General features: G+C 40.8%; 1 protein-coding gene across 1 annotated transcript in view; it reads right to left on the bottom strand.

The window, feature by feature from the left end:
- The window catches only part of LOC142295519 (mast cell carboxypeptidase A-like), a 29,937-nt gene extending 3,883 nt beyond the window's left edge, over nt 1-26,054 (bottom strand). The window contains exons 1-10 of the mRNA XM_075338619.1: nt 25,967-26,054; nt 25,770-25,845; nt 24,064-24,188; nt 21,326-21,422; nt 21,142-21,243; nt 17,554-17,655; nt 17,195-17,305; nt 9,787-9,877; nt 8,231-8,433; nt 6,074-6,158 (exon numbers count right to left, since the gene is read on the bottom strand). Of these exons, the coding sequence (XP_075194734.1) occupies nt 6,074-6,158; nt 8,231-8,433; nt 9,787-9,877; nt 17,195-17,305; nt 17,554-17,655; nt 21,142-21,243; nt 21,326-21,422; nt 24,064-24,188; nt 25,770-25,845; nt 25,967-26,037 (1,063 nt within the window). The 5' untranslated portion in view covers nt 26,038-26,054. The remainder of the gene's footprint in view (nt 1-6,073; nt 6,159-8,230; nt 8,434-9,786; nt 9,878-17,194; nt 17,306-17,553; nt 17,656-21,141; nt 21,244-21,325; nt 21,423-24,063; nt 24,189-25,769; nt 25,846-25,966) is intronic.
- Nucleotides 26,055-26,451: the final 397 nt, after the last annotated feature.

Here is a 26,451-nt window from a genome sequence, read left to right as displayed (position 1 = left end):
GGGCAGACTCACCCAGTCTTGTAACACATGTGCCTAAAACGAAGTGAAAAAAAAAACAACTGTAAAGAATCCGCAGTAACACCTAGCTCTAACCATTTTTAGAGACTGCAAACTGATTATAGATGTTTATCATGAGCACGTTGTATGCAAGTCTGTGCGTGTTGTGTAGATTTCTCTCCAGATTTGGTCAGAGGCATTCCAGTGCAGAAAATGACATTATTGCTGAGAAGCACATGATGGTGGTATGTAAAAAAAATGGGTTTACAAAAAGTGTATATTTTATAGAAACGGGGAAACTGGCAAATCGTGAATAAAATGTATGTTTTGTTTTCTTTTTGTAATAAACAGGTTTTTATGTAAGATATTTTTGGTTTAGCACAGGCATGTACAATTTTTATATGATTGACTAAATAGTCTGATGAACAGGTTTATTTTCCAATTTCAGATCTTAAATCAGAGTTAGTAGCATATGGTTTTCGGTCAGGAGACTGATCGATCCTAAAGAACAAGTGAGGAAGAGCCATGAGTCAATACTATTTGAGCCGATCCAACCGCAGAAAAATCTATGGATCCACGCCTCGCATTGCAGAAGGGTCGACCAACCAGAGCTGCACTGAGCGTTCTGCTTATATTTATCCTTTTCAAAAAGACCTGTACAGTCTCAGACCATCATTGCCAGAACAGTTAGAAGAGAGGACTTAGAGAACCTTGAGACATGGGAAAGTCCAACTACAAAGGGTGAGTATTCGTCTAGGAATCCTTGGTCTCAAACAGGTGAAGAAAACCCCTTTCCGCCCATGCCTCAACGTTCAGTTAGGCAGGTTTGTCCAACAGATCTTTCTACCTCTCTTCCTAAGGGAACACAGTACCCTTAGAATTCAGAAATGGCAGAGAATAAGTTTTTAGGGGGGACTGTTGAGGATAAGAATTGAGTATCCAAAAATACTTAATTCAGCAATTTCATAGACTCAGGTATATAGTTTAGTAGATGTAAACTAACGCACATATTTATGCATGTCTTTGTTCTTTTTACTAATACGTATATATGTATATTGCATATTCAGTGTATTTTCCTTAACACAGTATATACCAGTGTATGTAACTTGAAGATGGCTGCCATATCCTGTCCTTATCCTGCTAAGAAACAATGCGCCATTTCCAGGGTTGGCTACGAGCTGTGGTTTTTAGACTCGGAGACCTAGAACACTTGAGCTTTACCACGCTGAGAATCCCAGCCCCCAGCTGCCTGCTTTTACCTGACTAGCAATCAAAATATGGTGGGATCCACACATTTTTTTTTAAAACATTTAAAAAAAATTAATGGGCTTTCCTGTATTTTGATTGCCAGCCAAGGTAAAGCCAAGCAGATGGGGGTGGCAGACCATAGCCATCCGCTTTATCTGCGCTGAGAATCAAAAATACTGTGGAATGCTACTTCATTTTTTTAATTATTTATTTATTTTTACACTATGTGTGAGGGATCCAACAGCCAATCACAGATGCTGTCACGCAGAATGAGCGTACGTGATTGGCTGTTGGAGTAACCTGGAATCTGCCCATACATTCTAGATGCTAGAATGTATGGGCTGGTTTCAGGTTACTCCAGCATCTAATCACAGACACCCACTCTGTGGCAGCGTCTATGATTGTCTGTTATTTTAACAGTAAAATAAAACAACAACAAAGAAAAAAATACTTTATTAGAAATAAAACAGAAGACATTTAGGAGTCCATCTTTCTTCATTGCCCCCAAAAAAATCCTCTGATGTTGTCCAAAGGCAGGCGAGCATCTGCAGCTCTGCTACATCTGTGCGAGGAGACAAACACAGGTCTGCTCACACAAACTTAGCTGAGAGCTGTCAGAGACTTCATGCGAGTGCACAGCTGAGGCCGGTCAGCTGTGCCTCCGGGTAACCTACATTGACTACAGGACCTTCCATGACATCATAGCCATGTGACCAGTCTGGTGTGAATGTTTTTGTTACCTCATGGGTTACAGAACCTTCCGTAATGCCTTGCGGTGACGTCATCTCTGCCCTTGGGTAACCCCAACTCTTATGTCAGCGCTCTTACTGCCGACAAGCGCTAACTTTACGGCAGTGTTGGAGTGACGTCAGTCGAGGTTACCCGGGGGCACAGCTGACCGGCCTCTGCTGTGCACTCGGGTGAAGTCTCTGACAGCTCTCAGTTGAGTCTATGGGAGCAGACCTGTGTTTGTCTCCTCGCACAGATGTAGCAAAGGTGAAGATGCTCGCCCGCCTTTGGACTACGTCGGAGGGTTGTTTTTTGGGTAATAAAGATGGAGTCCTAAATTTCTTCTGTTTTATTTCTAATAAAATATTTTTTCTCTGTGTTGTTGTTTTATTTTACTGGTAAAATAATAGACAATATCAGACGCTGTCACAGAGTGGGCATCTGTGATTGGATGCTGGAGCAACCTTAAATCAGCCCATACATTCTAGCATCTAGAATGTATGGGCAGATTCCATTTTACTCCAACAGCCAATTACAGACATCAATTCTGCGTGACAGAGTCTGTGATTGGCTGTTGGGTCCCTCACACGTATAGTAGTGTAAAAATAAATAAATTAAAACAAATGACGTAGCTCTCCGCGGTATTTTTGATTCTCAGCACAGATAAAGCTGACGGCTATGGGCTGCCACCCCATCTGCCTAGCTTTACCTTGGCTGACAGTGAAAATAAAGGGAAGCCCATTATTTTTTGTTTAATTATTTAAAAAAATTTTTTTAAAAAAAAATGCGTGGGCTCCTGCCGTATTTTGATCGCCAGTCAGGTAAAACCAGGCAGCTGGGGGCTGGGTGTCTCAGCGTGGTAAGGCCAAACATTTTGGGCCCCCCACGCTAAAATCCGCAGCCCACAGCCACCGATGGAAATGGCGCATTGTTTATTAGTGCCACTTACAGGCACTTTACCTGGCTCGTCCAGCAGCCCTGATGGCAGTGGCACGTTGGGTAATAAAGGGGTTAATACCAGCTTTGTATTCTCAGCTGGTACTAAGCCCGAAATTCATGGTGTCATGCCAAATTAGACATGGCCACCATGAACTTCTAGAAAACATAAAAAAAAACCACAACACATAGAAACATTTTTTTATTAGAAATAAAACAAAAGAAACGTTTGGAGACTCCATCTTTATTATAAAAAAAAAATCCTTAGTCCGACATAGTACACAGGGAGAGCAATGTTAGCTCTGCTTCATTGCTCTGTACAGACAAACATCTCTACAGAGCGAGAAGCAGGCTGACAGTGAGGGTATGATTCAAGTTGCGTATGTCTCATGCGAGTCTCGCATTGGTGTCACCCGGCACGGTGCACACTCTCCTGAGAGGAGTGCCTCTGCTGCATGGAAATACATGCAGCCGACCCACTCCTGTCAGGAGAGTGTGCGCCATGCTGGATGATACCGATGTGAGACTCGCACAGTGACATTCAAAGTTCAGTGGAGTCCATGGTTCATGGACTCAGGTGAACCCTGACATCACCGCAAACACGGACGAAAACAGCCGAAGACTGCCGAGTGACGAGCAGTGCAGTGAATACCACTGGAAGTTAATGATTGGACTCAGAAGCAAAAGCAGCCGAGAGATAGCGGCTGAGCGGGTCTGCAGGACGAATCGCAGAACTGGTAAGTATAATCATAATGTTTTTTACTAATGAATGACAAAGGAATTCAGCTCACCCACTCCAAGTCTCCAGGCCCTCTCTCTGCAGCACGGACAATCGGCGGGGCAGCTGCAAGCATGTGAGATAAAGTCCAGCGCAGGAAAGAAGGCACTCTTCAATATAAATTTCCATATGGTTTATTCCATGTGCACACATATAGAGGTAGGTACAGACAGCCCCTGGGCAGGGGAAGAATGACTAGCGACGCGTTTCGACCGAGTTTCAAGACATGACTAAGACCGTGTAATACGGTCGAAACGCGTCGCTAGTCATTCTTCCCCTGCCCAGGGGCTGTCTGTACCTACCTCTATATGTGTGCACATGGAATAAACCATATGGAAATTTATATTGAAGAATGCCTTCTTTCCTGCGCTGGACTTTATCTCACATGTTTTTTACTAATGTGTGTTTTTTTTTTACAGCCCCTGGACCCGAGCTGGACTAGGAAAACTTGTGTTCGGGACCGTGTGCACGGACACTATGTATTTGGTATGGACCCCGATCTTTACAGTTCAGGTTCGCCCATCACTAGTCACTAGAAGTTGAACATGGCACCTCATGACAAAGAATTCTCTGGGAATGTGAAAAAAAATAATTATTGTTCTACATAAAAATGGCCTAGGACCTAAGAAGATTGGTTTGCTAAACCATGAAACTGAGCTGCAGCACGGTGGCAAGACCATACAGTGGTTTTATCAAGACAAGTTCTACTCAGAACAGGCCTCGCCATGGTCAACCAATGAAGTTGAGTACATGTGCTCAGTGTCATATCCAGAGCTTAGTTTTTTCAAAATAGATTTATGACTGCTGCCAGCTTTGCTGCAAAGGTTAAAGGGATAGTGCCTCAGCCTGTCAGTGTTCACACCATACACCATTGGTCTGCATGGTTGTCATCCCAGAACTGAGCATCTTCTAAAGATGATTCACAAGAAAGTCTGCAAGCAGTTTGCAGAAGACAAGCAGACTATGGACATGGATTACTGGAACCATGTCCTGTGCTCTGATGAGAAAAAGGTAAACTTATTTGGTTCAGATGGTGTCAATTGTATGTGGTGGCAACCAAGTGAGGAGTACAAAGACAAGTGTGTCTTGCCTACAGTCAGCATGGTGGTGGGAGTGTCATGGTTGCGGCAGCATGAGTGCTGCTGGCTGTGGGGACTCGGAGCTACAGTTCATTAAGAGAACCATGAATGCCAACATGTACTGTGACATACTAAAGTAGAGCATGATCCACTCCCTTAGGAAACTGTGCCGCTGGGCAGTATTTCAACATAATAATGACCCCAAACACACCTCCAAGATGACCACTATCTTACTAAAGAAACTGAAGGTAAATGTGCTAGACATAAACCCTGTTGTACATCTGTCTCTAACATCCACCAGGTCTGTGATGTCATCATGGAGGAGTGGAAGAGGATTCCCGTTTGTCCTGTGAAGCTCTAATGAACTCCATGCCCACGAGAGTTAAGGCAGTGCTTGAAAATAATGGTGGCGACATAAAATATTGACACTTTAGGCACAATTTAGTCATTTTCATTTAGGGGTGTACTCACTTTTGTTGCCAGCAGTTTAGACATTAATGGCTGTGTGTTGAGTTATTTGGAATTCACACCAAATTTACCCTGTTATATAACCTATACACTGTCCAATTTTACATTGTTTTAAAGTGGCATCTCTTTAGTGTTGTCTCATGAAAACATATAATAAAGTATAAAAATGTGAGGGGTGTATTCACTTTCGTGATGTACTGTGTATATTGAATGTAGCCCAATAATGCAATGTGAACATATCCTGAAATGGCTACCTGTCAGTTTATTAGCATGTGCTGTTACCAACTAATCTGCAGTTGCCGTGTGTTGGTGGGAACATCGGACAGAATATATAAAGATCATTCAGAAAAGAAAAGATATATTATTCTCTGGGTGTGGCATTTTTTGGGACATTTTCCCCATGGGCTTTTCTATGGGAAATGAAAAAAACTTGTCACAAATGAAACGCTATTAAAAATAACTGCAAAAATGAGCTGATTTTAAAAAATATTATGAAAAACACTGTTAATTCAAATTTTTTTTTATAAACATATTTACAAACATGTGAAGAAGGCTTCCAGACTCCATACTCTATTCTAACCCCAGAAAGAGAGAAGAATACATCAATATTATTGAGTGCAAACATTGGTACAGATTCTCATGATATACGAGAAGAGGTGTGATTGTAATTTTTGAAAAAACAATCAGAAAATAGAACTGTCAAAGTATGTCAAACCGTATAAGTAATAAATCATGAACCTTGATCTTGGACACCAGTTTTCTTGACCAGTGTCCTCTCTCCCAGTGTTATGTGACTATAGTGAATGTAATTTTCTTCCCATTAAAGACATAAACTCACAGATTGTGGTGTAGATGGGTCCGTACGTGTAGTTGGTGTTGTATAAACTGTGAAGAGCTTTCACTGCAGACTTTGCTATTTCATCCTGTAAAAAAAATGTCATGAAATGTGGAGAAATATGTTTATGCCATTCGTAAGCTACATGTGCAGCTGGAGGCTCGGGAACCCCTTACTTTCAGGTAAATTACATTGTCTATTAAACTATCCATGACTGATTGAGACAGCACTGACCCTTTTGTGAGGTCCGCTTCCCAAAGATATCCAACATGCCTAGAAAATTAAACTTTTCTGACAGTTAATTTACATTCAGATTCATCTTTATATGATAACAAGCACTTGTCAATCCTACTTCAGATGGAGATGATCTACTGTAAGCTGTCATCTACTGTTCTTCTCCCAGCCGGTGTATATTATGCTATAACAGAGACACAGTGTAATAATAAAATATAACATTTAATAGAACTGTTTAAAATACTTCCCCATACAGACAATCCTTGTATAAAGCAAAAATGTGCTCAAAGTGTACTAGTCTTCAAGTATAAAAAAAATTGTTTCTGTCTCACCATATGTTCTTGATGAAGAGGCTGTTCACAAATGGGGAATAAGGTCCTTGGGCAGGGTAGAGGACCCTATTAACACTGACATACCCTGTGCTTTTGTGGCGCCCCTGTGGCTTCAGGCACCACAGGGTGCTGCACCTCACCCAAGGTGCAGTGTTCATCTCGAATACGGAGGAGTTCGTCGCCTGAAAACCACCAACAACACACTCAACCATCACATAACATGGGAGCTCTTCCGCTGGGACTGGGCTAGGGTAGGTGCTGAGGTGGCCATCATGAGGTATGGGACCTCTTTCCCACTAGTTCAGGAACCCGGGAGGCAGTCAACAACTGGGGTAGTTAGGAGCCATCACACTCAGTAGTCAGTCAGCGCAGGAAGCGCCAGGTTGCACTGAGGAGGAGATAAGCAGAGACACGGACACTTCGGGGCTCATGGTCTGGAGCTGGAAGCTTGACCCGGGTTCTTAGGAAAGAAGGGGATGCCAGGGTTAGCGGGGAGTGCAGAAGGCACCCATGACCTGTTCCACGGCCCAGGAGCTGGGGGTGGAGGGAAACCGTCAAAAGGAGATGCACAGAAGGAAACACCGGCCTCGACCTCTGAACTATCCGGGATCAGCTTAAGCCCATCACAGCGTAGCTGGGTGCTCCAATGGCAGTGTGCTTCCAGTGAGTAAAGAACTTGAACTGCACCCTCTGTGTCGTCCCATTACTGCCCCTGCACCAAAAGCGACTACCACACCTATCATCCTCCCTGGGGCCAAGCTCTGCCTGTGGAAAGCTGTGACACCTGAGCTGCATTACCATCCGCCCCAGAAGAGAGAGACCCTCCGCATTGGTGGCTCCCATTATAGCCGCATACCACAGGTGGCATCTTGAACAACTACCCCCATCGTCCCCATCCCAAGCTTTATTGACACCACCGGGGTCACGGAACTGGGCAAGACCACCGTGGCGACCCAGGAGAAGTACTACGGCCCGGTGACGGGTAACCCAAGACCCCGTGGGCACGTTACTTTGTCTCTCTTTGACGTCAATTAGTGGGACATACTACACTAGGCACTGTCCTTATGAGGATGAGTGACAAAGCATGGGGCACAGCACGGTTAATAGGGTCCTCTACCCTGGCAAAGGATCTCATTCCTCATTTGTGAATGGCCTCTTCATCAAGGACATATGGTGAGACCGAACCAATTTTTTTTTTATATTTGAGCACTGGTACACTTTGATCACTTTATACAATGATTTGTCTGTATGGGAAGGTATTTAAAAAGGTTTTTTTTAATTATATTTTATTAATTACACTGTGTCCCTGCTAGAGATATGATTATGATATGATTATGGTTTGGATACAATAGGTCGGCTTTAGATTAATGCAGATGCCCCTGAAGAAGCCAATACACCGAAACCCATGGTTGCACTATGTGCATGATTCTGTTCCCCATAGAATTATAAGGGGATTGGTATCCTGTCAGATATCCAGGATTAATTCCAGGCTGGACCGTTTTTTTTTTTAATAAACCCAGTTGGACCTGCTGATCCCTGGTATCTGCGGGTCCGCCCATCTCTACGTACAAGTCATTTCCATTTTTGGACCTACCAGTTTCTTGTGATTTGGTGGCATTTCTTCTGTATATCCATAGGGATATAAAAGTAATTGAGAGAATGCGTGGACACTTATGTAGGCTTTCAAAGATTGAATATTTTCACGAATATATGCAACAAGAGCTTTTATTTCAGGTGAAGATTCAGGAGCAGTTCCGCCATAGCCTTCACTACAAGGCTCACCAATAAAGCCAATACCTGCATGAGAAAGATCTATATGAATGATATTCCTGTATAACTGTAAATTTCTGCTTTAAAATTTTACTTATTTTTTTAAGGGGAACCTAACAGCATGTTTTTTTTTTTTTTTTAACCATTGAACTAGTGATATGCATGTGTATGTTCTAGTATCACAATAAAATGATACATTTTCCTAGGATCTGTGGTAAAGTTTCTCCTATTGGAGAGTGACATGCCAGTATGAGGAAACTTAAATGCCTTGCAATGCTCCTCTGGGAAATCAAATATGCAAATTGCCTCTTCAGAGAGGAAGAGAGAACTCTAGTGGCACCTATTTAAAGTATCAATCCTAAAAGTCAATACTGACCTTTTAAAATTCCAGTCTTAAGGCCCGTCACACACAATGAGATCGCTAACGAGATCGCTAGTGAGATCGTTGCTGCGTCACCATTTCCATGACGCAGCAGCGATCTCGTTATGTGTGACACCTACTAGCGATCAGGCCACTGCTGTGAGATCGCTAGTCGTTGCTGAATAGTTGGGACCATTTTCTTCAAAGGCGATGTCCTGCTGGGCAGGAAGCATCGCTGTGTTTGACGCCTACCAACAACCTCCTAACACAATCCCACCACCTGCCGAGATCGTTATACAGGTTGCTGATCGTTACTGCGTCGTTGGTAAGATCTGACTGTGCGACATCTCACCAGCGACCTCCCAGCGACTTACCAGCGATCCTTATCAGGTCACATCGTTTTCGGGATCGCTGGTAAGTCGTTAAATGTGACGGGGGCTTAAGCCTCTCACCTAGCTAAATCATATCCCATACTTTGCCCTGACTAGAGGCAATACCCTGAAACACAGTGTTGGCAAATTGAAATTTTTTTGAGGGGCTTTTATCATAAGTCATATGCCAAGGCTCGTTAAATGCTCGATATTGACTTTTAGGATTGTTACTTTCAATAGATGACACTAGAGTTCATGTCCTCTACCCGCTTTGAAGCGGGTATTTACATACCAGTTTTCCAGTAGTCCAATGTTTCAGCATTGAGATATTAAGCTTTGAAGCCAGAGACAAATTGCTTGGAAGAATATCTGGCCATATTGCACTCAGAGTTCATTGACAGACACCAACCTTATGCAGTTCTTAGCTAATTTGCATGTGGCTTCAAAAGTTTGGTTTCTCATTACTGGTACATCAGATTACTACCAAAGAGGTATCACAGTTAGGGCTCGTGCACACAACTGATTTTCTCGTACGAGTACTCTCCATGTTTTTACAAATAGCACTTGGGGCTGTGTACATTATACTATGTTTTACTTTGACCAAGTGGTCCACGAAAAAAATTGGAGACATGTCCATCTGTAACTCACCATTCCATGATACATTGAAATTTCTGTTTAGATCTGTGCCAAAACATTTATCAATCGGTGTGGGAGCGCGATTCTTTCTCCAAAAACGATCCTGCAGATAAAATATGAGCATTATCTTATATCTGATACAGCTTAAAATAACTGTTATTAAAAAGGCGGCAAGTTGAAAAAGACATTTTAATTTGTTGATATTTAATGTACAGCCTAATAGGCGGATGATGGACAGAGGACCTTTCACCAAATTTTTCATGTTAAATTGGACACACAATATAATAATTGCTGTGGAGTAGAATAATATGATTTTTTTTCACCTCTTTGTTTTAAAGAATCGATATTAGCAATAAAAGTATTTGGCATCTAATGAGTTAACTTTTATTACGTCCAAGTAGGTGTTATCAAATAGCAACCCATACAGGGAGAAGAAGTACACGAAGAAGCCACGAATGAATATTGTCTAATAACACCCACTTGGACTTAACTAAAGTCTACTCATTAGGTACCGTGTACTTTAATTGTTAATATCTCCGCAACAAAGAGTGGAATGCTAAAATGATTTATGCAGCTCTGCAGCCACTATTATACCCTGTGTCCATATTAACATGAAAAATTTGATTAAAAGGTCCTCTTTTTTTTTTAATTTAAAAAAATATAAATATTCAGCATGTTTTTAAAAATACACCAAGAAATCACTAAATTCATTTGGAACAACAAGAGGGCAAGAATTGCACAACATACTCTTTTTCGCCATAGGCGGTCATGCGAGGTTTCCCTCCCTAACTTCTCCCTCTACCATAGAGCTGCTCAATTTGCCCAGATATCCACGGTTATGATGGACAACAGAGCCCCTAGATGGGTGGGCTTGGAAAATACTCTGTTAGCCCTTTACACATTGAGCATTATATTATGGATGACGGGTCAGTTATCCCTGAAGATGGCAGAGAGTTCCCCTTTTTCTTACAATATGGTTAGATTATGGAGAACAAGCAGGTTCCAATACAAACTACAAACAATACCATCCCCGCTCCTTGACCTGTTTCACAACCCGATGTTCCTACCAGGGGTAACCTCTAGCGGATTCACCTGGTGGAAAGACAGGGGAATAATCCGTCTACATTGTTTGGCCCCCCTATTTAACGTATATTCCAAGGTTGAATTGATAGATAAGCTCTCACCACCTGAAGAAGAATTATTCAGAACCGAACAAATCTATCATTTTATAAGCACAGTGCTGAAAGAAAGGACAACACTGAACCCTACAGCTTTTGAGAGAGCATGCATCTTCGACCCGGGAGGGAAAGGCATAATATCACTGATATATAACACCTTGAATCGTCCTGACTCGAACCTTAAACTTAAGGTGATGGATCAGTGGGAGGAGGACCTGGGGATATCACTATCCCTGGATAGATGGAGAAAATGCTATGAAAACATCACCAGCAGCAGTAACCAAATCTCATTAACGGAAACATCTATCAAACTTTTTCACAAGGCGTACCATGTACCGGCCCTACTGAGCAAAATATATCCAGGGGTCCCGGATCGCTGTTTTCGGGGCTGTGGCCAGAATGGAGATATGGTCCACATTTGGTGGACATGTCCAGTGGTAGCAAACTTCTGGAGGGAAATTACCTCCATAATAAACAATTTTACAGATAGTCCCAGCATATGCTCACCCGAGGTTTTGCTGCTGGGTGACAAACCAAGTGGGATATCTAATAGATGTTACAGACTGATTTCATATATCACCCTAGCTATCTATATCTAATATAAAATCTATATCGCTAGTCAATGGAATTCTCCTACACTGTCGAGAGACTTAGCTCTACAGAAAATTAATACTATTATGTTATATGAAAAAATTGAAGCAGTAAAGAGTGACACCTCTGACCAGTTTTATGCAATCTGGGACTCCTGGATTCACTCCTATCTGTCTGGTGCAACACAAGGGATTATCTCTTTTACAATGTAATTTGCGAGCTGTATGTCAATATCTGAAGACCATACCTTATTTCATTGTAGCTATAAAAGAGCTGTTTTCTAGTTGGAGACAAAGTGCGACCTGACCTAATAGTCCTTACTTGTTATTTCTGTTTTATGTTGAATTTCTTTTAACCTTAATCGTTTTCTTATGATTTTACTGAATTTGAGTTACTCACTGATCTAGTAATTCAATTGGTACAGTTTATTAACAAAAGTGCTTAATGCCTGGAATGTGACTATCTCACAATGGAGACATGTAATTATTCATTCAAATCTGCATTACTGAGACGTGTGTCTCTATTGTTCCTGTACCATGTTGTTTTTTCTCAATTGCGGTATGAATAACTCAATAAAAACCGTTGAAACTAAAAAAAATATAAATCTAATATATAAAGCTCAGTGTATGTATGTATGTATGTGTGTATGTGTGTGTGTGTATGTCCGCTAAAGGAATCCGCACTGTCGCATTTACAATCATGAAATTTTGCACAGACGCCCCATGTTACCCAGGGAGCGTCGTAGAGTGTGTTTTGACAGAAAAATGTAACCCCGTGCTTTACAGTTAGTCTCTAAAGTCCTGCCGCCATTAAACTGAATGGAGGTGGGAGCTATAGGTTATTAATAGCAACTGTCAGTGGTTGCTATAGGAACAAAATAAACTGTTAGTTGAAGCTTATGCGTGAGGTAACATGATGTCGGTGGAGACATGGATAGAGAGACAGAAAAAGACAGACAGACAGAGATAGATGGGAAAGAGACAGCCCTGGAAAGAGACAGCCCTGGAAAAAGACAGCCGGGCAAAGAGACAGCCCTGGAAAGAGACAGCCCTGCAAAGAGACAGCCCTGCAAAGAGACAGCCCTGCAAAGAGACAGACCTGGAAAGAGACAGCCCTGGAAAGAGACAGCCCTGGAAAGAGACAGACCGGGAAAGAGACAACCCGGGGAAGAGAGAGCCCAGGAAAGAGACAGAAAAAGACAGACAAAGACAGACGGGGAAAGAGACAGACAAATACAGACGGGAAAAAGACAGACAGGGAAAGAGACATACAGACACACACATAGAGACAGACATAGAGAGAGAAAGACAGACACAGAGATGGAGACCGACTCATACAAATACAGACAGAGATAGAAATAGACAGACAGAGACATAGACACAGACAGACAAGGAAAGAGACAGACAGAGAGGCAGACAGACAGCGACACACAGACAGAGACTGGGAGAGAGACAGAGGAACAGTTACTATCCCGGGCAATGCCCGGGTACTACAGCTAGTATATATATATATATATATATATATACAGTTGGGTCCAGAAATATTTGGACAGTGACACAAGTTTTGTTATTTTAGCTGTTTACAAAAACATGTTCAGAAATACAATTATATATATAATATGGGCTGAAAGTGCACACTCCCAGCTGCAATATGAGAGTTTTCACATCCAAATCGGAGAAAGGGTTTAGGAATCATAGCTCTGTAATGCATAGCCTCCTCTTTTTAAAGGGACCAAAAGTAATTGGACAAGGGACTCTAAGGGCTGCAATTAACTCTGAAGGCGTCTCCCTCGTTAACCTGTAATCAATGAAGTAGTTAAAAGGTCTGGGGTTGATTACAGGTGTGTGGTTTTGCATTTGGAAGCTGTTGCTGTGACCAGACAACATGCTGTCTAAGGAACTCTCAATTGAGGTGAAGCAGAACATCCTGAGGCTGAAAAAAAAGAAAAAATCCATCAGAGAGATAGCAGACATGCTTGGAGTAGCAAAATCAACAGTCGGGTACATTCTGAGAAAAAAGGAATTGACTGGTGAGCTTGGGAACTCAAAAAGGCCTGGGCGTCTACGGATGACAACAGTGGTGGATGATCGCCGCATACTTTCTTTGGTGAAGAAGAACCCGTTCACAACATCAACTGAAGTCCAGAACACTCTCAGTGAAGTAGGTGTATCTGTCTCTAAGTCAACAGTAAAGAGAAGACTCCATGAAAGTAAATACAAAGGGTTCACATCTAGATGCAAACCATTCATCAATTCCAAAAATAGACAGGCCAGAGTTAAATTTGCTGAAAAACACCTCATGAAGCCAGCTCAGTTCTGGAAAAGTATTCTATGGACAGATGAGACAAAGATCAACCTGTACCAGAATGATGGGAAGAAAAAAGTTTGGAGAAGAAAGGGAACGGCACATGATCCAAGGCATACCACATCCTCTGTAAAACATGGTGGAGGCAACGTGATGGCATGGGCATGCATGGCTTTCAATGGCACTGGGTCACTTGTGTTTATTGATGACATAACAGCAGACAATTGTAGCCGGATGAATTCTGAAGTGTACCGGGATATACTTTCAGCCCAGATTCAGCCAAATGCCGCAAAGTTGATTGGACGGCGCTTCATAGTACAGATGGACAATGACCCCAAGCATACACCCAAAGCTACCCAGGAGTTCATGAGTGCAAAAAAGTGGAACATTCTGCAATGGCCAAGTCAATCACCAGATCTTAACCCAATTGAGCATGCATTTCACTTGCTCAAATCCAGACTTAAGACGGAAAGACCCACAAACAAGCAAGACCTGAAGGCTGCAGCTGTAAAGGCCTGGCAAAGCATTAAGAAGGAGGAAACCCAGCGTTTGGTGATGTCCATGGGTTCCAGACTTAAGGCAGTGATTGCCTCCAAAGGATTCGTAACAAAATATTGAAAATAAAAATATTTTGTTTGGGTTTGGTTTGTAATTTGTCCAATTACTTTTGACCTACTAAAATGTGGAGTGTTTGTAAAGAAATGTGTACAATTCCTACAATTTCTATCAGATATTTTTGTTCAAACCTTCAAATTAAACGTTACAATCTGCACTTGAATTCTGTTGTAGAAGTTTCATTTCAAATCCAATGTGGTGGCATGCAGAGCCCAACTCGCGAAAATTGTGTCACTGTCCAAATATTTCTGGACCTAATTGTATATATATATATATATATATATATATATATATATATTAGTGTGTGGAAATATATAGGAGTCCAAGAACTGCTCCAAAGCTCCCTGGTGTTCTCCTATTTAGCCTATAGAACAATTTGATTTTTTCTACAGGCCCGCCCTTAGCTGTGTCCACGCTGTGGGTGCTGGTGCTATTTGAGGAACGAGATATAGTGAAGCCAAATCAGAAACAGTTATAATAATATTTCAAATACAAAAACTGTCAATTAGCAATGAGAGATATGGGGAGTTAGATAGATTGCCTTACGCCACTATTGGCCACCAAGTCCATCTTGCTTTTGGTCCACTAGCCAACCCAAGTGTTATACCAGGCAAAGGTACCATGGCTTACTGCAATAACTGAAGATTCCTATTGACGGACTGCAGGCAAGATATAAAACAGAAAGTATACTGGAAAACCACAGTGACAATCAAAAGGGCAACATCATTTTGAACTTTTGACTTTCAGGCTCCATATCTCACCATCCACTACAGCTTTGTGAGTGAGACTACCTTCATTTTATAGACAATCATCTTGCCTATTTCATTCATAAATTTGACTTGCAACTATTTAGCATTTGATTAGTTATGCAGATTCTGGTCATGTTAGTGCATTAATATTATTTTGCTCCTGGTGTTTGAAATTTTTTTTTCATCCTGCATTCTATAAATTACAACCTGTTCTCACATTCTTTATAGCTCAGTGTTTTATTAGGTTAATTCCCAAGTGAAAGGTCACTGGTTTGAATCGAGGAGCATAAATGAAGAAAATTTCCCAAGAAAAAAAACCCAGCATCATCCAACTCATCCATAGTGGTCTCTTGGCGAAGAAAATTGGCAAAGTGCATCATGTAAGTGCCATGAGATTTGTAAGAATATGAAATTAAGTCCATCCATCCATCCAACAGCCAAGCTGTGGATGTCCAGGCAGAACATTGGAGCCAACAAGTCGGCTCAAGACTAGGTCTATCAGTTCTGGCATGACAAACACAGCAGTAAGGGTGACTTGTATGCTTCATAATAGTTAGATTACAGACAACCATGAAAGCACCTTGAGACGCACATTATACAAGTCTTGAAAGGTGGCTTATCTAGCAGTGTCAGAAAGTGCTGAGTTGTGAGGGCAGCGTCTTGGGAGGAAGAGGTGAAAGTATATGGCCTGGAGAACACTGCAAGGGCTTTTACATATTGCGCTACAAAAGCAACAAATGTGAATATCTCTGCAATGGAGTAATGCAACGCAAAATGGAAATGAATGACAGACTCAGGGAAGCTCAGGGATTTTTATAAGAGATTTAAAGAAGTGGTTCAACCATATTTATTATTGGCCACAACGATATTATGTTGAGAAACAAGGTTTCTCTTAAATACCTTGTATTGCCAATAGTGCCTGTGAGCGGCGCTATTGCAGTCCACTCTCCCTCATTGCCTGACCCCCGGGCTCTGTGTCCTCAGGGATCCTGTGATGTCATGTCAAGCTCCTGCTCACCTGACATCACCGCGGCCAGCCCCAGTCTCTGTGAGTCACTGGGCTGTGTTCGGAGTTTCACCGCTCATCACAGCGCAGCATCCTCCTGCTTGCGCGCTCTACAGCGAAGGAGGAGTGAGCAGGGAGGTGCTGGGTTGTAATGAGTGGTGAAACTCCACCCACAACCCAGTGACTTACAGAGACTGAGGCCGGCAGCGGTGATGTCAGGTGAGCAGGAAATTGACGTGACATCATTGCATTCCCTACGTCACAGAACCTGGGGTTAGGCAATGGGGAAGAGTGGACTGCAATAGCACCGCTCATAGACACTATTGGCAACACAAGGTATTTGAGAGAAACCTTGATTCTCAACATAATATTGTCGTGGTCAATAATGAATATGGGTGAACCACCCCTTTAAGTTATTTTATTGGAGCAAGTCACAGGTCCTCTGTAATATGTTCCTTCTATTTGACTTGGTAAGATCAGTCTCTCTGACCTTGTATAGCTATTGAGAATAGAAAAAACCTGTGCAGCTGTGATGTGTTGCATGGATGGATTGTTAACATCTGAAGACTGTTAACATCTGAAGAGCCAACTTTATTATTATTATGTTTTTATATGTAACATATTTAACACTAATAAATTACATTTTTTTACATGTTGTGTTGTTTATTGTATCCTTTTTTCTAGCTTGTTGTAATTGTCATTGTTTTCCTCTCTATTGACTTCATCATGAATATCTAGGTTATCAATTTTGTGAAAAAATATAGATCAGCTGATTTTTACAACCAGTTGATAGAACTTGCCCTATTTGTCTCAATGCTCTACAGAAATTAATGTATACATGTTATGGAAACTTCTATTCTTCATGTCCATGTACCATGTGCAGTGTCCAGGAGTCCATCTACTAAGCCTCTGGTGTCCTACATTTTGTCTCCTTTACGTTATATAATGTATGATAATTGTTCACTTCTAATACTTACATCTGTCCAAGTAAAAACATAGCCATCAACATTTAATACAGGCAAGACATGAAATATCAAACTGTCCAATAGCTTTGTCATTTCCTTGTCCTTTCCATAAGTTTTTATTGCCTGTTAGGATGTAAATAAAGGATATGTTTGTATTTAATGTACTATATATAACATTTAACGTTTTATATATAAAACCTAAAGTAGGAGCACAACTGGTTTCCAAGGAGCCTTGGAAATTCAATAAAAAAGGAGAGAAACAACAGAGGAACAGCACGGGGTAGGTAAGCTGTAACATGACTTGTGATCTACAGAGAAATGAAGAAACTTTAGAGTTTGTATTTCTTAGTTGAAAAACTTTGTCTCATTACCTCCATTACAAACCACTGACAGAATGCTGGAGAGATCCATTCCCGAGCATGGATTCCACATTCTAGGAAGACTCCTTTCTTTGCAGATTTTTGATTTCCAATCTTTATGTAGAGGAATAAATAACATGATTATAATGTAATAACCAATTAAGTAATGTTTAAATAATATTAAGAAAGCATTTCTTCTCTCTAAGACAACCAATCTCTATGTTCCCCAGTGTCACCCAACTAATTACATACTGTATCTGAGCAGGGTACTAAAGAGAACCAACCAGCAGGATTTTCATATATAAAGTAAAGGCAGTGCTATACTGGAGCTAGGATGCTGAATGTAAACATAGCTTCTCTTCTGAGATAGGATGTTTTATTTCAGAAATATGTGCAAGTAAGGTTCCAGCAAAGCACCGCGCTGGAATTAGCGTCTACGATGGGGACAGGAGGAGGAAGGCCAGGCAGGCAGACAGGGGCGGGAATAGATAGCCAAACCTGACCAACATATTCATTTCCTCTTGCACCTGTCAATCAAATAGCAGTGCATTGCTGAAACTTTACTTGTACATATTTCTGAACTAAAGCATCCAATCTCAGAAAAAAAGCTATGCTTACATTCAGCATCCTAGCGCCAGAATAGCACTGGCCTTACTTTATATATGAAAATCCTGATGGTTGGTTCCCTTTAAAACACAAGTTCAAACATACTTCCCTGGCTGCAATATATATATATATATATATATATATATATATATATATATATATATATATATATATATATATATATATGTCTATATATATATATATATATATATATATATATATATATATATATAGACATATATATATATATATTCCATCTTTGACACAAGCAGTTTTGAGTATTTCAGCAAATGAAGCTTCAGAGGTGAGAATGGTATCCCAATTTGTAGCTAGTACTGAAATTCTCTCTATTATTCCCTGCTTAGTGCAGACCATGAAAGATGTTCACAGTAGCACAAGCAAAATGCCATCTGCTAGAGTTGAGCGAGTACCTAACTATTCATACTCGCTATACTCATAACGAATACTGTCTAAAACTCGTGTATTCATTCCGAATAGCATGTGCAATGCAAGTCAATAGGGAATACTTGCAATGTAATGAGTAACCCGAATGCTGTACTATTTGCTACTCGCACGAATACTACGGCATTTGGGTTACTCGTTATTTTGAAAGTTTTCCCCCATTGACTTGCATTGCACATGCTATTGGAATGAATACACGGGTATTAGACAGTACTCGTTATGAGTATAGCGAGTACAAATAGTTAGGTACTCGCTCAAGTCTACCCTCTGCCTTTGTTTTGTTGAAAAATGACTCATGGGACACCGGAGAAATGGTCGTATCTAGGGATGATCGAATACCTCAAATATTCGGCATCGCGAATATTTTCCGAATAGGTCGCCGCTATTAGACTATTCGCGAATATTCGATGTGCAATGTAAGTCTATGGGAAACCCAAATAATAACTATTTGGAACTATTCGGGCTTCCCATAGATTTACATTGCGCATCGAATATTCGCATAGCGACGACCTATTCGTCGAAAATTGGCGAAGCCGAATAATTGAGGTATTCGATCATCCCTAGTTGTATCATTGATTCCACAACCAAATCAATGTAACGCCAAGCTGTCAGTATATCTGAAATGAAGACTAGACGCACTGTAATACAGTTAGGTCCAGAAATATTTGGACAGTGACACAAGTTTTGTTATTTTAGCTGTTTACAAAAACATGTTCAGAAATACAATTATATATATAATATGGGCTGAAAGTGCACACTCCCAGCTGCAATATGAGAGTTTTCACATCCAAATCGGAGAAAGGGTTTAGGAATCATAGCTCTGTAATGCATAGCCTCCTCTTTTTAAAGGGACCAAAAGTAATTGGACAAGGGACTCTAAGGGCTGCAATTAACTCTGAAGGCGTCTCCCTCGTTAACCTGTAATCAATGAAGTAGTTAAAAGGTCTGGGGTTGATTACAGGTGTGTGGTTTTGCATTTGGAAGCTGTTGCTGTGACCAGACAACATGCGGTCTAAGGAACTCTCAATTGAGGTGAAGCAGAACATCCTGAGGCTGAAAAAAAAGAAAAAATCCATCAGAGAGATAGCAGACATGCTTGGAGTAGCAAAATCAACAGTCGGGTACATTCTGAGAAAAAAGGAATTGACTGGTGAGCTTGGGAACTCAAAAAGGCCTGGGCGTTCACGGATGACAACAGTGGTGGATGATCGCCGCATACTTTCTTTGGTGAAGAAGAACCCGTTCACAACATCAACTGAAGTCCAGAACACTCTCAGTGAAGTAGGTGTATCTGTCTCTAAGTCAACAGTAAAGAGAAGACTCCATGAAAGTAAATACAAAGGGTTCACATCTAGATGCAAACCATTCATCAATTCCAAAAATAGACAGGCCAGAGTTAAATTTGCTGAAAAACACCTCATGAAGCCAGCTCAGTTCTGGAAAAGTATTCTATGGACAGATGAGACAAAGATCAACCTGTACCAGAATGATGGGAAGAAAAAAGTTTGGAGAAGAAAGGGAACGGCACATGATCCAAGGCACACCACATCCTCTGTAAAACATAGTGGAGGCAACGTGATGGCATGGGCATGCATGGCTTTCAATGGCACTGGGTCACTTGTGTTTATTGATGACATAACAGCAGACAAGAGTAGCCGGATGAATTCTGAAGTGTACCGGGATATACTTTCAGCCCAGATTCAGCCAAATGCCGCAAAGTTGATCGGACGGCGCTTCATAGTACAGATGGACAATGACCCCAAGCATACAGCCAAAGCTACCCAGGAGTTCATGAGTGCAAAAAAGTGGAACATTCTGCAATGGCCAAGTCAATCACCAGATCTTAACCCAATTGAGCATACATTTCACTTGCTCAAATCCAGACTTAAGACGGAAAGACCCACAAACAAGCAAGACCTGAAGGCTGCGGCTGTAAAGGCCTGGCAAAGCATTAAGAAGGAGGAAACCCAGCGTTTGGTGATGTCCATGGGTTCCAGACTTAAGGCAGTGATTGCCTCCAAAGGATTCGCAACAAAATATTGAAAATAAAAATATTTTGTTTGGGTTTGGTTTATTTGTCCAATTACTTTCGACCTACTAAAATGTGGAGTGTTTGTAAAGAAATGTGTACAATTCCTACAATTTCTATCAGATATTTTTGTTCAAACCTTCAAATTAAACTTTACAATCTGCACTTGAATTCTGTTGTAGAGGTTTCATTTCAAATCCAATGTGGTGGCATGCAGAGCCCAACTCGCGAAAATTGTGTCACTGTCCAAATATTTCTGGACTTAACTGTAGATGCAAATATTTTGAAAATGTAGTTTTAATTATTTTACCCTTTGGGTATCAAAAATATAAAACATTGTTAAAAGTAACATTCTGGTTTGTAGTTATTGATGGCTACACTTTTCTTCTGCGCTAAATATGAACTTTGTTCCCTTTTGACCAATATAAATGAAATAAGAAATATAAATGTATGTATAAGAAAACGTTAATATTATACACTATCAGGAGAAAACAGATTTGTACCTTTAGGACAAGCATGGGACGCCCTTCAAATGACTCTCCGATCTGTACTATGGAAGCCAAGTTTGGGTAATTTATTGAGATGGAGTAAGCCCACATAGCAATCTAATGAAAATAGACATAGTTAAATGCACATTCTTTTAATGACCCTTAGATTACTGGTCAGTAGGTTAGAGATGATTCTGACCTCTTTCCATTCACGGTAGCGAGTGGAGACCTTCTTGCTTTTATTTTCTTTGTTAAATTGATTGTCAATAACTTTCTGTAAATCATGAAATATGATCCTGTTGGAAAAATTTGCAAGATATAAAGGAAATAGCAATATAACAGCACATTATGACATATATAAATTACTATGTATTTATCTATACATACAGTATATCTATATATATTACAGATGATTGAACTGAATGCTGAGAATAAACTTTGAGTAAAATTTCTTGGAAATCGCAGGTTCCCACGATTATGAACAGTTAGCAATTCAATTTGTGCAGAACGACCAAAAATAATGCCCAGTGCGATTTCGTACCCTGTTAAAAAGTCACAAAGCAGGCTAATAGTGACAGCTGTGGACAGGTGGCCTTCTCCATAATCCCCTTTAGCTATTACATCACATGGTTTAGCTCAACTAATCGGTGGTGCTATTAAGTCAAGTCCAGCAGTACCTTTAGGGTCTGTGCGCACGTTGAGTTTTTTCATGCGTTTACGCAGCGTTTTAAACTGCAGCGTAAATGCAAGTGTTCTGCGTCCCCAGCAAAGTCTATGACAATTAAGCATATTCCATGCGCATGTTGCGTTTTAAAACGCATCGTTTTGGATGCCACATTTCTTACAAAATCGATGTGTTCTAAAAAGCAACATGTCACTTATTTTGTGCGTTTTGGATGCATTTTCCCTTTGGAGAGCAAGCATTCAGAACACATCCATTCTGCATTCAAAATGCATCCAAAACGCTGTGTTTTATTTGTCACTCCAGAACACAGCGTGCGCACATACCCTTACTTTGCAGATAGAAGAGAACAGTGATCCCCAACCTTCCCTTCCTTGAGAGCCACATTTCAGCTCTGATCAAGTACCCTGAGTAGTGACAACAAGCACCTGCTTCCTAACGTTCCCCACTCTAGTGGCACCCAGAGCCCTCCATTACTGGTACAATGACATCCAAAATTCCCTCCTAAAAATCACGCAGAGGCAGTAGACATATATACAGAGGGTTCCCACCTTACCCAATTTTGCTATACTCGCATCAAGCTATCACACCAGAATATTGCATCCAGCTTCCAGCTTCCAGTACCTTCTCTGACTCTCAGAATCCCCCTGTACTAAGATCATTATATAGATGTCTTCTTATGTGCTATGCTACTGACAAAAGTCACCATCTGGAAACCTGCACTTCATATCTGTTTGTTTGACCCAGTGCTAAGTTACCAAATTTGCAGACAGCCCTGAGCTATACATTACAGGCCCACGAGCCACATGTGACTCCTGAGCCACAGATTGAGGACCACAGACCTAAAATAAAAAAAAAATGCATAGAAACTCTCAAGTAATGAAATAGTAACAGGTATAAAACATAAGGTTCTTAGTTAACTTTTCTAAATAGAAATGTCTTACCACCACCATTTATAGTCGCTACCTCTAATATCTCACTATGTTACTATTTACTTACTCTAGCTTCTCTATGAAATGTTTTTATTTTGTTATATTTGTCTATTTATTGCCACAGTGTGGATCTGTGCCTACATTTTACGCTTATACTAACAGGTATGCTGGCCTATATTTTCGGCTTTAACTTTACATGGTTAATTTGTTTCTACTATACAGAGAAATCAGCATTTGAAGTGATATACAAATGAAGTAGGATAACTATATATAGATCTGAAGTCTTCGTCACTCCAGCTCTTTTCCCCACCCAGTGCAGCCTTTTTCTGCTTAGCTGACAGCTCTTTATCATGTGAGCCACCATAGAGATTGTGTACAACAGTTGTGATAGTTTTCTCTACTGCAGTTCTAGCAAAACTCAGAACATTGAGCCCTGTGTAACCCCACCACACCCACTTATTTGCAGCTTTCATTTTATAAGGTGCATTAACAGAAAGTTGCCAATCAGTGGTGAAGGTGTGGTTGGACAAGGAGGCATGAGGAAGCATGTCTTGTAGTGATAATCTCCTGCTGACAAAATACTGATTGTATTGAAACAGAAAAAAACACAATATTTTAATTGATACATTGCTGGAATCAATGATTCTGCCCCTACATCATGATGTTCTCAGATTTCATAGCAAAAGTCTAGTGACAGATTTCCCATAATAACTTGGCCTCATAGTTTTAAGGAGTCAGTAGGACAGAGCTCACTTCTTCGACCATTAATTCAGGTCGGTTTCACACATCAGTTTTTGGGGTATGTGTGCTCTCTGTTATTTTTTCGGATAAATAACATTACAATGAATGTACCTTTTTACTTGCCCTTTTTTAATAAGCGATTATTCACAAAAAGTTGACGGAGGTATGTCCTACTTTGATTTGTGTTAGAAATCAAACCTGCCGGCAAAATTTGTGAAAACAAATGACTAGCACATAGTTGTCAACCGTGTTCTCTCTGTATTTTACTGTTTAATAGGTAGGAAAAGCTAAGAATTGTTTTTCAAATGAGAAAAATGAATGCTACAGAGATTTTAAAAACTGACACAAGGACCGAAAATTGATTGAGCATAAAGTCTACAACATAACTGCTTTCCACATACGAAAACAAAATGATGTATGAAATCCAGATTTCCTTGTACATACTGTTTGAGCACTGGCAATTATATTAAGACCAATCTTTGTGACAAAACCAGTGGGAAATGCAATGATTGTAAGCTCAGCGGCCTGCACAAATTGTCAAAGTGGAAAAAATCAGCACAGAAGAGTTAATTCATTACGTACTTGTACTTGATTCCTTCATGCTCTAGGAGCTCAGCAATCACCTTAGATTGTTCTACGTCAGCATGAAAATACACTTTAGATTTTGGGGTAACATGATGAACGTATTTGGGTTTCCAGAAGTCAAGCTGTAAAAGTCAAGACAGTAAAAAGTTATTGTATTTGAAGTATAGGTGATAAAGTTTCTACACGAGTCAACGGATCCACAAATTCCACAAGCAGCATCTAGAACGCTGAGTCCACTGGCGGACATATAGCCGATGCAGCCGGTGTGACTCCACAGGGGCCCAGAGGGGAGAGGGGCCCTCCTCACAACCAGGGTCTGACTGGGCTGGCTAGACAGCTTGGGCTCCAGGTGCTCAGCGGGCCCCTGTGCTTGATATAGAGGGGCCCGCCGCCAGTAACTGCGATTGTTTGAATAGGCCTATGGGCCATCAAACGTCACTGCTATGCACCGAGCACTGACGTCAGCATGCAGCGCATAGCAGTGACGTTGAATGGCCACTGGCCTATCAAAGGTTGTGCATGTTTGTGAGTGGCCTCTGATAGGCTGGTGGCCATTAAACGTCACTGCTATGTGCCTGGAACTGCTATCAGTACGAGGTGCAGAGCAAGGACGTTTAATTTCCATCACTGCTTACCGCCTCACGCAGTGCCACGGAAGCTGCAATGACATGCAGTCAGACTGCACAGACTGTGAGTACACACTGAGGGACAGTGTGAGAGAGAGAGCATCGTGCAGTGGGTGGACCACATGGAAAATGGGGGCACAGTATTAAGAAATGAAGGAACAGTATGGAGAGGTAAGAACTTAGGGGCATGGTATGGATAAGTTAGAGCATAGGGGGCAGTATGGATAAGTGGAAGCATAGGAGGCAGTTGGGATAAGAAGGAGTATACTGGGATCAGTATGGATAAGTGGGAGTATAGGGGGTACAGTATGGATAATTGGAAGCATAGGGGGATTGTATGGAGAAGTGGGAGCATAGTGGGAATTGTATGGAGAAGTAGGGGAACTATATGTTGAAGTGGGAGCATGGGTGGACAGTATGGAGAGTAAGATCTGTTTTCTGTTAATAATCTTACCATTGTTAAAAAAGCTTTGCATTAAATTTTGTATTAGCTAAATGTGTGTGTGCGTGTGTACATGTGATGTGTGATAATATACTCACCTACCGCAGCTCTCTTTGGTGTCCAGCACCGACCTCCTCTTCTCAATGACGTTGCTGCGCTACAGACTCTGCAGGACACGCTGCTCTGCATGTCCCAGAGGTGAATTTTTGCCTCGGGGAGGAGGGGCATACACAATTTTTGCACAAGGGCTCTTTGCTCTCAGTGTCCGCCCCTGAGTCACATGACACCAGGGAGGGAAAATGGCTGATTAGGCACAATTTACCCATTTTAACTTAGAGGTGTACTGACTTTTGTTGACAGCGGTTTTGACAGTAATGGTCGTGTGTAGCATTATTTGGAGGACACCCCAAATTTACATTGTTATACAAGCTGTACACTGACTACTTCACAATATATCAAAGTGCCATATCTTCAGTGTTGTCTCATGAAGAGATATAATAAAATATTTACAAAAATGCGATGGTGTACTCACTTTGTGATATGCTGTGTATATATATATATATATATATATATATATATATATATATACACATTTATAAATAACAAGATGGTAGATACATCATCAAACAACTCACCTTCATTGTGTTGCCCAAATATTTGATGAATTGCACTTCATTGTCATTTCTAGGAGTCACATGAAATAGTTTCTCACTGCAAAAGGATAAATATACATTACAATATGAAACATCAAAAATGTAATACCATTGATATTAAGAAGTCAGAAGATCAGTTATTCAGTGGAGGCTTCACTATGTATAGAAAAGAACAGTACTTGTCAAATCGCCGGCCGCGAGGAACGCAGAAACTGGCCGCAAAACAGCACGAAAGTAGGAACAGCTTCATTTTGTCTGCTGGCTTTTTCGTTCTTCTTTCTTTTCCTTTTATCTTATTACACCAAGCGACATGTGATTATCTTCCGTTGTAACCAGATTTTACTAGATAACACTTGTTCAAGAACAACCACAATTTCTCTAATCAGAAATGAAAGAGTTCACTAAAATAAAGAAATCACCAATAAATATTAAAATGATCTGATTTATCATCAGTATATCTGCCTATTTATAAGGTGATACTATATTGTATGTCCTCTCCTTGCTTCCTACCTAGCAGAGGTGCAGTTCATAAAGATGGATGTATATTGGAAGAATTTATGAAACCTGTCCTAAAGAAAAATTGTCTTTATTGCCTATATAACCCAGTTATAGGACAAGTTACATTAATTACATTGTTTTGGTAAAATGAAAGCAGAGCTGTGGA

The sequence above is a fragment of the Anomaloglossus baeobatrachus genome, chromosome 3 (genome assembly GCF_048569485.1).
Source record: "Anomaloglossus baeobatrachus isolate aAnoBae1 chromosome 3, aAnoBae1.hap1, whole genome shotgun sequence".
In the NCBI taxonomy this organism is placed as follows: Eukaryota; Metazoa; Chordata; class Amphibia; order Anura; family Aromobatidae; genus Anomaloglossus; species Anomaloglossus baeobatrachus.
The sequence above is the reverse complement of the archived record's forward strand: the minus strand, read 5'-3'. Positions and strand labels throughout refer to the sequence as shown.